Source organism: Salmo trutta, chromosome 17, assembly GCF_901001165.1.
Source record: "Salmo trutta chromosome 17, fSalTru1.1, whole genome shotgun sequence".
Taxonomy (NCBI): domain Eukaryota; kingdom Metazoa; phylum Chordata; class Actinopteri; order Salmoniformes; family Salmonidae; genus Salmo; species Salmo trutta.
In genome coordinates, this window is record NC_042973.1 from 12,620,832 (window position 1) to 12,633,103 (window position 12,272).

General features: G+C 43.0%; 1 protein-coding gene across 5 annotated transcripts in view; it reads left to right on the plus strand.

The window, feature by feature from the left end:
* LOC115151605 (rab GTPase-activating protein 1-like) overlaps positions 1–12,272 on the plus strand; it is a 146,543-nt gene that overhangs the window by 115,823 nt on the left and 18,448 nt on the right. For all 5 annotated transcript variants that reach the window (XM_029695676.1, XM_029695675.1, XM_029695677.1 and 2 more), the window contains one exon: positions 10,994–11,086. In XM_029695676.1, the coding sequence (XP_029551536.1) occupies positions 10,994–11,086 (93 nt within the window). The remainder of the gene's footprint in view (positions 1–10,993; positions 11,087–12,272) is intronic.

Below are 12,272 nucleotides of genomic sequence, written 5' to 3' on the forward strand. Positions count from 1 at the left end.
GTGTTTATACTTGCGTACTGTTGTTTTTACAGATGAACGTGGTACCTTCAGGATTTGGAAAATGCTCCCAAGGATGAACCAGACTTGTGGAGGTCTATACATTTTTGGCTCTTTTTGGCTGATTTATTTTGATTTTCCCATGATGTCAAGCAAAGAGGCACTGAGTTTGAAGGTAGGCCTTGAAATTCATCCACAGGTACACCTCCAATTGACTCAAATTATGTCAATTACCCAATCAGAAGCTTCTAAAGCCATGACATAATTTTCTGGAATTTTCCAAGCTGTTTAAAGGCACAGTCAACTTAGTGTATTTAAACGTCTGACCCACTGGAATTGTGATACAGTGAATTATAAGTGAAATAATCTGTCTGTAAACAATTGTTGGAAAAATTACTTGTGTCATGCACAAAGTAGATGTCCTACCCGACTTGCCAAAACTAGTTTGTTAACAAGAAATTTGTGGAGTGGTTGAAAAACTTGTTTTATTGACTCCAATGTAAGTGTATGTAAACTTCCGACTTCAACTGTATATACAAAAGTATGTGGACACACTTTCAAATTAGTGGATTTGGCTATTTCAACCACACCCCGTTGCTGACAGGTGTTAAAATCTAGCACACAGCCGTGCAATCTCCATAGACAAACATTGGCAGTAGAATGGTCTTACTGAAGAGCTCAATGACTTTCAACATGGCAACGTCATTGGATGCCACCTTTCCAAAAAGTCAGTGTCAAATTTTCTTCCCTGCTAGAGCTTCCCCAGTCAACTGTAAGTGCTGTTATTGTGAATTGGAAACTTCTAGGAGCAACAAAGGCTCAGCTGCGAAGTGGTAGGTCACACAAGCTCATAGAATGGGACCGCCGAGTGCAGGATCGCATAGCACTTAAAAATCGTCTGTCCTCGGTTGCAACACTCTCAGTACTTCCAAGCTGCCTCTGGAAGCGTTGTCAGCACAAGAACTGTTCGTCGGGAGCTTCCTGAAGTGGGTTTCCATGGCCGAGCAGCCTCACACAAGCCTAAGATCACCATGTGCAATGCCAAGCGTCGGCTGGAGTGCTGTAAAGCTCGCCGCCATTGGACTTTGGAGCAGTGGGAACACGTTCTCTGGAGTGCTGAATCACGCTTCACCATCTGGCAGTCCGATGGACGAATCTGGTTTGGCGGATGCCGGGAGAACACTACCTACCCCAATGCATAGTGCCAACTGTAAAGTTTGGTGGAGGAGGAATAACGGTCTGGGGCTATTTTTCATGGTTCGGGCTATGCCCCTTTAGTTCCGGTAAAGGGAAATGTTAACGCTACAGCATATAATGACATTGTAGACAATTTGGTGCTTTCAACTTTGTGCTTGTCTCACACACAGTTTGAGGAAGGCCCTTTCCTGTTTCAGCATGACAATGCCCCAGAACACAAAGGAAGGTCCATACAGAAATAGTTTGTTGAGATCGGTGGCCATGATTAATTAATGCCCATGATTTTGAAATGAGATGTTCAAGGGGCAGGTGTCCACATACTTTTAACTGTGGGAATATATCTTGTATGGCGTATTTTAGATTTGTGATATATCAATGGCATTTTTTAGCATAAGGAATATCATTTCACATGTTTAAGCATTGGAAATACATTTTGTATGGATAAATGGCTAGATAGGAAGCTACTTCAGAGATGGCGAAATTAGAGTGCATATTGTTGAAATGATCATTGGTTTTAGTGAGCGACATTAGAGGGCTATCATTAGATGTGTTTTATGGGCCTGTTAATAGTCACAAAGGGGAATGCTGATGGCCTATATACAACTTCAATGGAAAAAGTGAGGGTGAAATAGTGTCATCTTCTGCCACTTTCAAGGCTGTCTGTGGTCAGATATGACTGATAGTGCGAGGGGAAGAATGAGTGTGTTGGGTGAAGAAGAGGATGGGGGTGAGTGGGCTGGAGGGGGAAACCAAGTGCTTTCTTTTCCAGAAGGTTCCATATTATGTTGTCATCTGGAATCAAAACTGTAGGGGTGTATGGAAGCTTTGTATGGTTTTGTTTTTTGGCTTGTGCTCTTTCTCTGCAAGTCAATTTTGCAAGTCACTTCACACCTTCGAGAGACGGTTGGGCTACTCATCATCAGCTCTCTCTCTCTCTCTCTCTCTCTCTCTCTCTCGCTCTCTCTCTCGCTCTCTCGCTATCTCTCTCTCTCTCTCTCTCTCTCTCTCTCTCTCTCTCGCTATCTCGCTCGCTATCTCTCTTTCTCACTCTCTCTCACTTTCTCTCTCACTCTCTCTCACTCTCTCTCTCTCTCTCACTCTCTCTCTCTCTCTCACTCTCTCACTCTCTCTCACTCTCTCTCTCTCTCTCTCTCTCACTCTCTCTCTCTCTCACACTCTCTCTCTCTCTCTCACTCACACACTCATGGACAAGCTTCTATGGCATATTCTTTTTCAGATGAAAGCTCTTTCATCAGCAGTATTTCTTTCTCTCTATTTCTCGACTTCTCTCTTTCTCCTTTTCATATTGTTTTCAGATAATGGCTCCTAGGGCGGTGACAATACCATGGCAAAAATGAAAACATCAGGCAGACCAAACTCTTTGGTCCTTTAAAATCCTGCAGTATGTAAAATATAGTGTGCTATAGCTTGGAAAATAAATATATGTGACTCTTGATTGACAACATTATGTTTGTTTCCAACATTCAGGGTGTTTTCCTAAATAAGTCAAATCTGCTTCCTTTTTTTGGTTTACTTGCCATGATACTAACGGGCATTGCGATACTGGTATAATGCCGGCCCTAATGGCTCCCTTCTCTCTACCCTTCTCCCCTCTCGTCCTAGAGCTTGTGTTGGTATCTTTCCAGGGCATCACACACCTGAACACACACTTGTGTTCAGTCGTCAGGAACAGAAGGGCCGAGGGGGATGGAGAGTCCTTTCGTAAAGTTCCTATTGTCCACTGGGTACAACCAAGGCCAGTGGAGCATAAACAATGCTGATAGGCTATCTTATCAACCACACACATCTATTAGCCCTTAACAAGTTACAAAATACAGCAAGGAACAGGTTTGACTGCTTCTAGAACTGTTTATGGATTCCTGTCTGTAATAATATATTACATCAGGACTGGTGAGTTCATGGTGTCCATATATGTTCTATGACACTGGGCCTAGCATGCTATCAGGCTGAGAACAAACGACATGGGAAGCTGGCTTGCTAACAATGGAGTATCTGTAGTAGGGATGCATTGTGGGTAATTGATAACCTAGGGGATGTATATTTGCCACCCCGGTCCCACAGGTCAAGGGTCAGGTGTACATTATGCATGGCTAAGCAGGCTAGTGAAGAAAGAAGGTAATGTCCAGGCAACAGGCTGTTTAGTATCCTCATTATAAACCCAGTACAATAAGTCCTCTTTATAAACCCAGTACAATATGTCCTCTTTATATGTCCTCTTTATAAACCCAGTACAATATGTCCTCTTTATAAACCCAGTACAATAAGTCCTCTTTATAAACCCAGTACAATAAGTCCTCTTTATAAACCCAGTACAATAAGTCCTCTTTATAAACCCAGTACAATAAGTCCTCTTTATAAACCCAGTACAATAAGTCCTCTTTATAAACCCAGTACAATAAGTCCTCTTTATAAACCCAGTACAATATGTCCTCTTTATAAACCCAGTACAATATGTCCTCTTTATAAACCCAGTACAATATGTCCTCTTTATAAACCCAGTACAATAAGTCCTCTTTATAAACCCAGTAGAATATGTCCTCTTTGTAAACCCAGTACAATAAGTCCTCTTTATAAACCCAGTACAATAAGTCCTCTTTATAAACCCAGTAGAATATGTCCTCTTTGTAAACCCAGTACAATAAGTCCTCTTTATAAACCCAGTACAATATGTCCTCTTTATAAACCCAGTACAATAAGTCCTCATTATAAACCCAGTACAATAAGTCCTCTTTATAAACCCAGTACAATATGTCCTCTTTATATGTCCTCTTTATAAACCCAGTACAATATGTCCTCTTTATAAACCCAGTACAATATGTCCTCTTTATAAACCTACAGTAGTACAATATGCATATTTATACTACATTCCATAGAGGAAATATACAACATTGACCTCATGACACAAGGCAATGGGACGTAACTTGTCGCAAACCAGTGTTTTCATCCCAACCACCACCTATTGTTTGACTGTACCCTTGAGAGCCTCTTGACGACTCCAGTCACAGTATAACTATGGTAAACACAGGCAAACCCACCCATACTCTCTCTTTCTGTCTCTCTCATCTCTCTCTATCTCCTCTTTTTCAGGCTCTCATCTCGCTTTATCTCCTCTCTTTCTCTAAATTACATTTCAATTTAAGGGGCTTTATTGGCATGAAAAACATATGTTTACATTTCCAAAGCAAGTAAAATAGATAAACAAAAGTGAAACTTTTTTTTACAGTAAACATTACACTCAAAACATTTCCCAAAGAATAAAGACATTTCAAATGTCATTATTTTCCCTTTTAAAGTACAAAAGGGAAAATAAATAAACATAAATATGGGTTGTATTTACCATGGTGTTTGTTCTTCACTGGTTGCACTTTTCTTGTGGCAACAGGTCACAAATCTTTCTGCTGTGATGGAACACTGTGTTATTTCACCCAATAGATATGGGAGTTTATCAAAATTGAATTTGTTTTCGAATTCTTTGTGGGTCTGTGTAATCTGAGGGAAATATGTGTCTCTAATATGGTCATACCGTATTAGCAGGAGATGAGGAAGTGCAGCTCAGTTTCCACCTCCATTTTGTGGGCAGTGTGCGCACAGCCTGTCTTTTCTTGAAAGCCAGGTCTGCCAATGGGCAGCCTTTCTCAATAGCAAGGCAATGCTCACAGAGTCTGTAGTTTGGGTCAGTCACAGTGGTCAGGTATTCTGCCACTGTGTACTCTCTGTTTAGGGCCAAATAGCATTCTAGTTTGCTCTGTTTTTTTTTATTAATTCTTTCCAATGTGTCAAGTAATTATCTTTTTGTTTTTTTCATTATTTGGATGGGTCAATTATGCTGCTGTCCTGGGGCTCTGTAGGGTCTGTTTGTCTTTGTGAACAGAGCCCCAGTACCAGCTTGTTTAAGGGACTCTTCTCCAGGTTCATTTCTCTGAAGGTGATGGCTTTGTTAGGAAGGTTTGGGAATCGCTTCCTTTTAGGTGGTTGTAGAATTTAACGGCTCTCTTCTGGATTTTGATCATTAGCGTGTACCGACCTAATTCTTCTCTGCATGCATTATTTGGTGTTTTACATTGTATACATATTTTTGCAGAATTCTACAAGCAGAGTCTCAATTTGGTGTTTGTCTCATTTTGTGAATTCTTGATTGGTGAGCGGACCCCAGACCTCAAAAGGGCAATGGGTTCTATAACTGATTCAAGTATTTTTAGCCAGATCCTAATTGGTATGTTAGTTTTGATGGCATAAAGGCCCTTCTTGCCTTGTCTCTCAGATTGTTAACGGCTTTGTGGAAGTTACCTGTGGCGCTGATGTTTAGGCCGAGGTATGTATAGTTTGTGTGCTCTAGGGCAATGGTGTCTAGATGGAATTTGTATTTGTGGTCCTGGCAACTGGACATTTTTTGGCACACCATTATTTTTGTCTTACTGAGATTTACTGTCAGGGCCCAGGTCTGACAGAATCTGTGCAGAAGATCTACAGTGGGGGAAAAAGTATTTGATCCCCTGCTGATTTTGTACGTTTGCCCACTTACAAAGAAATTATCAGTCTATAATTTTAATGTTAGGTTTATTTGAACAGTGAGAGACAGAATAACAGCAAAAAAATCCAGAAAAACGCATGTCAAAAATTTTATACAATTATTTGCATTTTAATGAGGGAAATAAGTATTTGACCCCTCTGCAAAACATGACTTAGTACTTGGTGGCAAAACCCTTGTTGGCAATCACAGAGGTCAGATGTTTCTTGTAGTTGGCCACCAGGTTTGCACACATCTCAGGAGGGATTTTGTCGCACTCTTCTTTGCAGATCTTCTCCAAGTCATTAAGGTTTCGAGGCTGACGTTTGGCAACTTGAACCTTCATCTCCCCCCACAGATTTTCTATGGGATTAAGGTCTGGAGACTGGCTAGGCCACTCCAGGACCTTAATGGGCTTCTTCTTGAGCCACTCCTTTGTTGCCTTGGCCGTGTGTTTTGGGTCATTGTCATGCTGGAATACCCATCCACGACCCATTTTCAATGCCCTGGCTGAGGGAAGGAGGTTATCACCCAAGATTTGACGGTACATGGCCCCGTCCATCGTCCCTTTGATGCGGTGAAGTTGTCCTGTCCCCTTAGCAGAAAAACACCCCAAAAGCATAATGTTTCCACCTCCATGTTTGACGGTGTGGATGGTGTTCTTGGGGTCATAGGCAGCATTCCTCCTCCTCCAAACACGGCGAGTTGAGTTGATGCCAAAGAGCTCCATTTTGGTCTCATCTGACCACAACACTTTCACCCAGTTGTCCTCTGAATCATTCAGATGTTCATTGGCAAACTTCAGACGGGCATGTATATGTGCTTTCTTGAGCAGGGGGAACTTGCGGGCACTGCAGGATTTCAGTCCTTTTTGGCGTAGTGTGTTACCAATTGTTTTCTTGGTGACTATGGTCCCAGCTGCCTTTAGATCATTGACAAGATCCTCCCGTGTAGTTCTGGGCTGATTCCTCACCGTTCTCGTGATCATTGCAACTCCACGAGATGAGATCTTGCATGGAGCCCCAGGCCGAGGGAGATTGACAGTTATTTTGTGTTTCTTCCATTTGCGAATAATTGCACCAACTGTTGTCACCTTCTCACCAAGCTGCTTGGCGATGGTCTTGTAGCCCATTCCAGCCTTGTGTAGGTCTACATTCTTGTCCCTGACATCCTTGGAGAGCTCTTTGGTCTTGGCCATGTTGGAGAGTTTGGAATCTGATTGATTGATTGTTTCTGTGGACAGGTGTCTTTTATAGAAGTAACAAGCTGAGATTAGGAGCACTCACTTTAAGAGTGTGCTCCTAATCTCAGCTCGTTACCTGTATAAAAGACACCTGGGAGCCATAAATCTTTCTGATTGAGAGGGGGTCAAATACTTATTTCCCTCATTAAAATGCAAATCAATTTATAACATTTCTGACATCAGTTTTTATGGATGTTTTTGTTGTTATTCTGTCTCTCACTGTTCAAATAAACCTACCATTAAAATTATAGACTGATCCTGTCTTTGTCAGTGGGCAAACGTACAAAATCAGCAGGGGATCAAATACTTTTTCCCCCCACTGTAGGTGCTGCTGTAGGCCCTCCTTTGTTGGGGACAGAAGCACCAGATCTTCAGCAAACAGACAATTGACGAAAGATTCTAGTAGGGTGAGGCCAGGTGCTGCAGACTGTTCTAGTGCCCTCCCAATTCGTTGATATATATGTTGAAGAGGGTGGGGCTTAAGCTGCATCCCTGTCTCACCCCACAGCCCTGTAGAAAGAAATGTTTAACCGCATACTTGTTGTTTGTGAATATGGATTTTATAATGTATGTTTTTCCCCCAACACCACTTTCCATCCATTTGTATAGCAGAACCTCATGCCAAATTGAGTGAAAAGCTTTTTTGAAATCAACAAAGCATGAGAAGACTTTGCCTTTGTTTTGATTTATTTCTTTGTCTATTGGGGTGTGCAGGGTGAATACGTGGTCTGTCGTACGATAATTTGGTAAACAGCCAATTTGACATCTGCTCACTACATTGTTTTCACTGAGAAAATGTATGAGTCTGTTAATGATAATGCAGAGGATTTCCCCAAGTTTGCTGTTGACGCATATCCCATGGTAGTTATTGGGGTCGAATTTGTCTCCACTTTTCTGGATTGGGGTGATCAGTCCTTGGTTCCAAATATTGGGGAATATGCCAGTGCTGAGGAGGATGTTAAAGAGTTTAAGTACAGCCAATTGGAATTTGTGGTGTGTATATTTGATCATTTAATTTAAGATACCATCAACACCACGGGCCTTTTTGGGTTGGAGGGTTTGTATTTTGTCCTGTAGTTCATTCAATGTAATTGGAGAATCCAGTGGGTTCTAGTAGTCTTTTTAATAGTTGATTCTAAGATTTGTATTTGACCATGTATATGTTTTTGCTGTTCTTTGTTATAGGGCCAAAAAAGTATGGATAAACCACTTCTTCAATCATCACCATTTTGGATAGATAACTCTGTGCTGTTTGTTTAGTGTTTTCTAATGTTCCCAGAAGTAGTTCGAGTCTATGCTTTCTTCAGTTACATTGAGCTGATTTCTGACATGCTGTTCCTTCTTTTTACGTAGTGTATTTCTGTGTTGTTTGTGTGATTCACCATAGTGAAGGCCTAGGCTCAGGTTTTCTGGGTCTCTGTTTTTGCTTGGATAGGTCTCTGAATGTCTTTCTTAGGTTTTTTGCATTCTTCATCAAACCATTTGTCATTGTTAATTTTCTTAGGTTGTCTGCTTGAAATTCTTAGCTTTGATAGGGAAGCTGAGAGGTCAAATATACTGTACAAGTTTACACCTTCACTATTACAGTGAAATGTTCGTGTTGGTTGGTTTCCACACTACTTTTCTTCCATCTATAGCATTTCTTAATGTTACTCAGCTCCTTTGGCTTTGATGCCTCATGATTTGAGTATTGCTCTGTTCAAGTAGACTGTGATTTTGCTGTGGTCTGATAGGGGTGTCAGGGGGCTTACTTAATGAGACTGGTTGAGGTCAGTGAAAAAGTATTCTACAGTACTACTGCCAAGAGATGCACATACCGTAGGAGTCCCCTCGAAGCCTACCATTGACCCAGCGTGCGACAGAGCTGCAGGAGTTGTGACCCGTTTTTGTTGGTTATGTTGTCGTAGTTTGTATTTAAAAAAAAAAAAAATTGAAACCTTTATTTAACTAGGCAAGTCAGTTAAGAACACATTCGTAGTTACAATGACGGCCTACGCCAGCCAAACTCTGACAACACTGGGCCAATTGTGCACCGCCCTATGGGACCCCCAATCACGGCTGGTTGTGATAGTCTGGTTATGCATATGGGGGAGGGAATGCTGTCACCTCCAGGTAGATGTTTGTCCCCCTGTGTGCTGAGTGTGTCAGGTTCTTGTCCATTTCTGGCATTTAGATCGCCACAGACTAGTACATGTCCCTGGGCCCGGAAATGATTGATTTCCCCCTCCAGGATGGAGAAGCTGTCTTCATTAAAGTATGGGGATTCTAGTGGGGGGATATAGGTAGCACACAGGAGGACATTTTTCTCTGTTGAGATCATTTCCTTTTGAATTTCTAGCCAAATGTAAAATGTTCCTGTTTTGATTCATTTAATAGTGAGTTAGGTCTGCTCTATACCAAATTAGCATACCCCCTGAGTTCCTTCCCTGTTTCACACCTAGTAGTTTGGTGGATGGGACTACCATCTCTCTCTCTCTCTCGCTCTCTCTCGCTCTCTCTCGCTCTCTCTCTCTCTCTCTCTCTCTCTCTCCTGCACTTACCCTTTCTCTTTTACTCATCCCCCTCTGTCTTCCCTCTTTCTGAGGCAATTAACTCCTCTCTTCTCTCTCTCTGCTCTTTCTCTTCCTTCCCCTTCTGTCTTCTTCAAACAGTGAGCTCCCATTTACCCCCCTCTCCCTCTCTCATTCAATTTAAGGGCTTTATTGGCATGGGAAACATATGTTAACATTGCCAAAGCAAGTCAAGTAGATAATAAACAAAAGTGAAATAAACAATAAAATTGAACAGTAAACATTACACTCACAGAAGTTCCAAAAGAATAAAGACATTACAAATGTCATATTATGTATATATACAGTGTTGTAACGATGTGCAAATGGTTAAAGTACAAACAGGAAAATAAATAAACATAAATATGGGTTGTATTTACAATGGTGTTCGCTCTTCACTGGTTGACCTTTTCTTGTGGCAACAGGTCACAAATATTGCTGCTGTGATGGCTCACTGTGCTATTTCACCCTCTTGTCTGTGAGCTTTTATCTCTGGTGGAATCAGCCAGTGAGCTGATACCCCCCCCCCCCCTCTCCTAGGGGCCTCTGGTGGCTGGATCCATTAACAAAGCCCCACCCCTCTGTGGCTTGTTTTGCCCCAGACAAACCTGTAAACCACATCCTAGCAGCAGGTGCCATGGCAACGCCAAGGGCTGAGCCAGCATAGGATACCATTTCCTTAGGCACAAATCTGGCTGGCATAGAGTGCCTTGAACAAATGTGTTGTCATGTTTTGAAGTGTTCACTACTGTGCAGGTGTATAATTAACCTTACCCTAATGCCAAAACACTGGTGTTATCTTGGTAGTTCTGGCTTTTGGCTTTTTGAAGAGGTTTCTTCATGAAACTTGTACTGCCTGTTGTTCAGCTCCTGCTGTATTTGTTGTGCTGGAAAAATGAGGCTAGAGTGGTTAGCTGGAATGTAAATGAACAGGTGTACATGATGTAAACTACTCTGCATAGAGTAGTAGGGTTTTGAGGTGTGTCTTTGGGGGATGTGTGATGTCACTGCTCTCAGGAGAGACAGACGGCAGCCATTTTGTGCCAAGGCTAAAGGCGTGTAACAGTTAATACATTTCTCAATAGCAATAGTGAATAGTTAAGTGTGCATTGATGCAGTTCTAAGAGGAGTATTTATACTGATACTGTTCTGTTTCTGTTCTATCAGTCGGGTGACGAAAGTGATAAGATAAGCTGTGGAAACCCTAGTTTTGCCTTCAGTTAGAAGGTTGCTACATTGCAAGCTCACCGAGATCTCAGTAAACCGAACTTTGCATTACATCCATTTGGAGAAACGGAACTGGCTGAATGATTTAGTCCTGTTTGTCTCCCCATTGCCATCTAGTGGTTTAGAAGCTCTTTCACACTTTAGAAGGCAAACTGCTGTAATTTCTGGTAAGATGGATCCCACATGGCTGTGGTTGCACAGACAATTCCATTCAACAACACTGACTCAGCTGTCCTCCTGTCACCCCTCCAGGTTCCCACCAAGAAGCTGAAGAAGTTTGAGAAGGAGTACCAGACCCTGAGAGAGAGCCAGCTGCAGCAGGAGGACCCCATCGACCGCTACCAGGTAAGAACACACAATTGTGTCTTACCCACTGCTCTAGAATCAGATTACTCTACCCCCAATCTGGCAGATGACACAATATCTAACCCTTTATCAGCCCATTCAGCCACTAAAATTACCCAAGTGTTTCCCATAGCTAGAGTTACTTAGGCGGGCCCCCTCACTGTACTTGTATACCTCCTTAAGAATTGGATCTCTGAAAAAGTGTTGTTTGTAAATATAGATGATACTTGGAGCAGCAGGTAGCCTAGTGGTTAGTGCGTTGGACTAGTAACCGAAAGGTTGCTAGATCGAATCCCCGAGCTGACAAGGTAAAGAAATCTGTTGTTCTGCCCCTGTTGTTCTGCCCACTGTTCCTAGGCCGTCATTGAAAATAAGAATTTGTTCTTAACAATGCCAGGCCCCTCCCTCCAGTCACGGCTCAGGTATCGTAGACTACACCAGTCCCCTCCCTCCAGTCTCGGCTCAGGTATTGTAGACTACACCAGTCCCCTCCCTCCAGTCTCGGCTCAGGTCTTGTAGACTACACCAGTCCCCTCCCTGCAGTCTCTGCTCAGGTCTTGTAGACTACACCAGTCCCCTCCCTCCAGTCTCGGCTCAGGTCTTGTAGACTACACCAGTCCCCTCCCTCCAGTCTCTGCTCAGGTCTTGTAGACTACACCAGTCCCCTCCCTCCAGTCTCGGCTCAGGTCTTGTAGACTACACCAGTCCCCTCCCTCCAGTCTCGGCTCAGGTTTTGTAGACTACACCAGTCCCCTCCCTCCAGTCTCGGCTCAGGTTTTGTAGACTACACCAGTCCCCTCCCTCCAGTCTCGGCTCAGGTCTTGTAGACTACACCAGTCCCCTCCCTCCAGTCTCTGCTCAGGTCTTGTAGACTACACCAGTCCCCTCCCTCCAGTCTCTGCTCAGGTCTTGTAGACTACACCAGTCCCCTCCCTCCAGTCTCTGCTCAGGTATTGTAGACTACACCAGTCCCCTCCCTCCAGTCTCTGCTCAGGTATTGTAGACTACACCAGTCCCCTCCCTCCAGTCTCTGCTCAGGTCTTGTAGACTACACCAGTCCCCTCCCTCCAGTCTCTGCTCAGGTCTTGTAGACTACACCAGTCCCCTCCCTCCAGTCTCTGCTCAGGTATTGTAGACTACACCAGTCCCCTCCCTCCAGTCTCGGCTCAGGTTTTGTAGACTACAC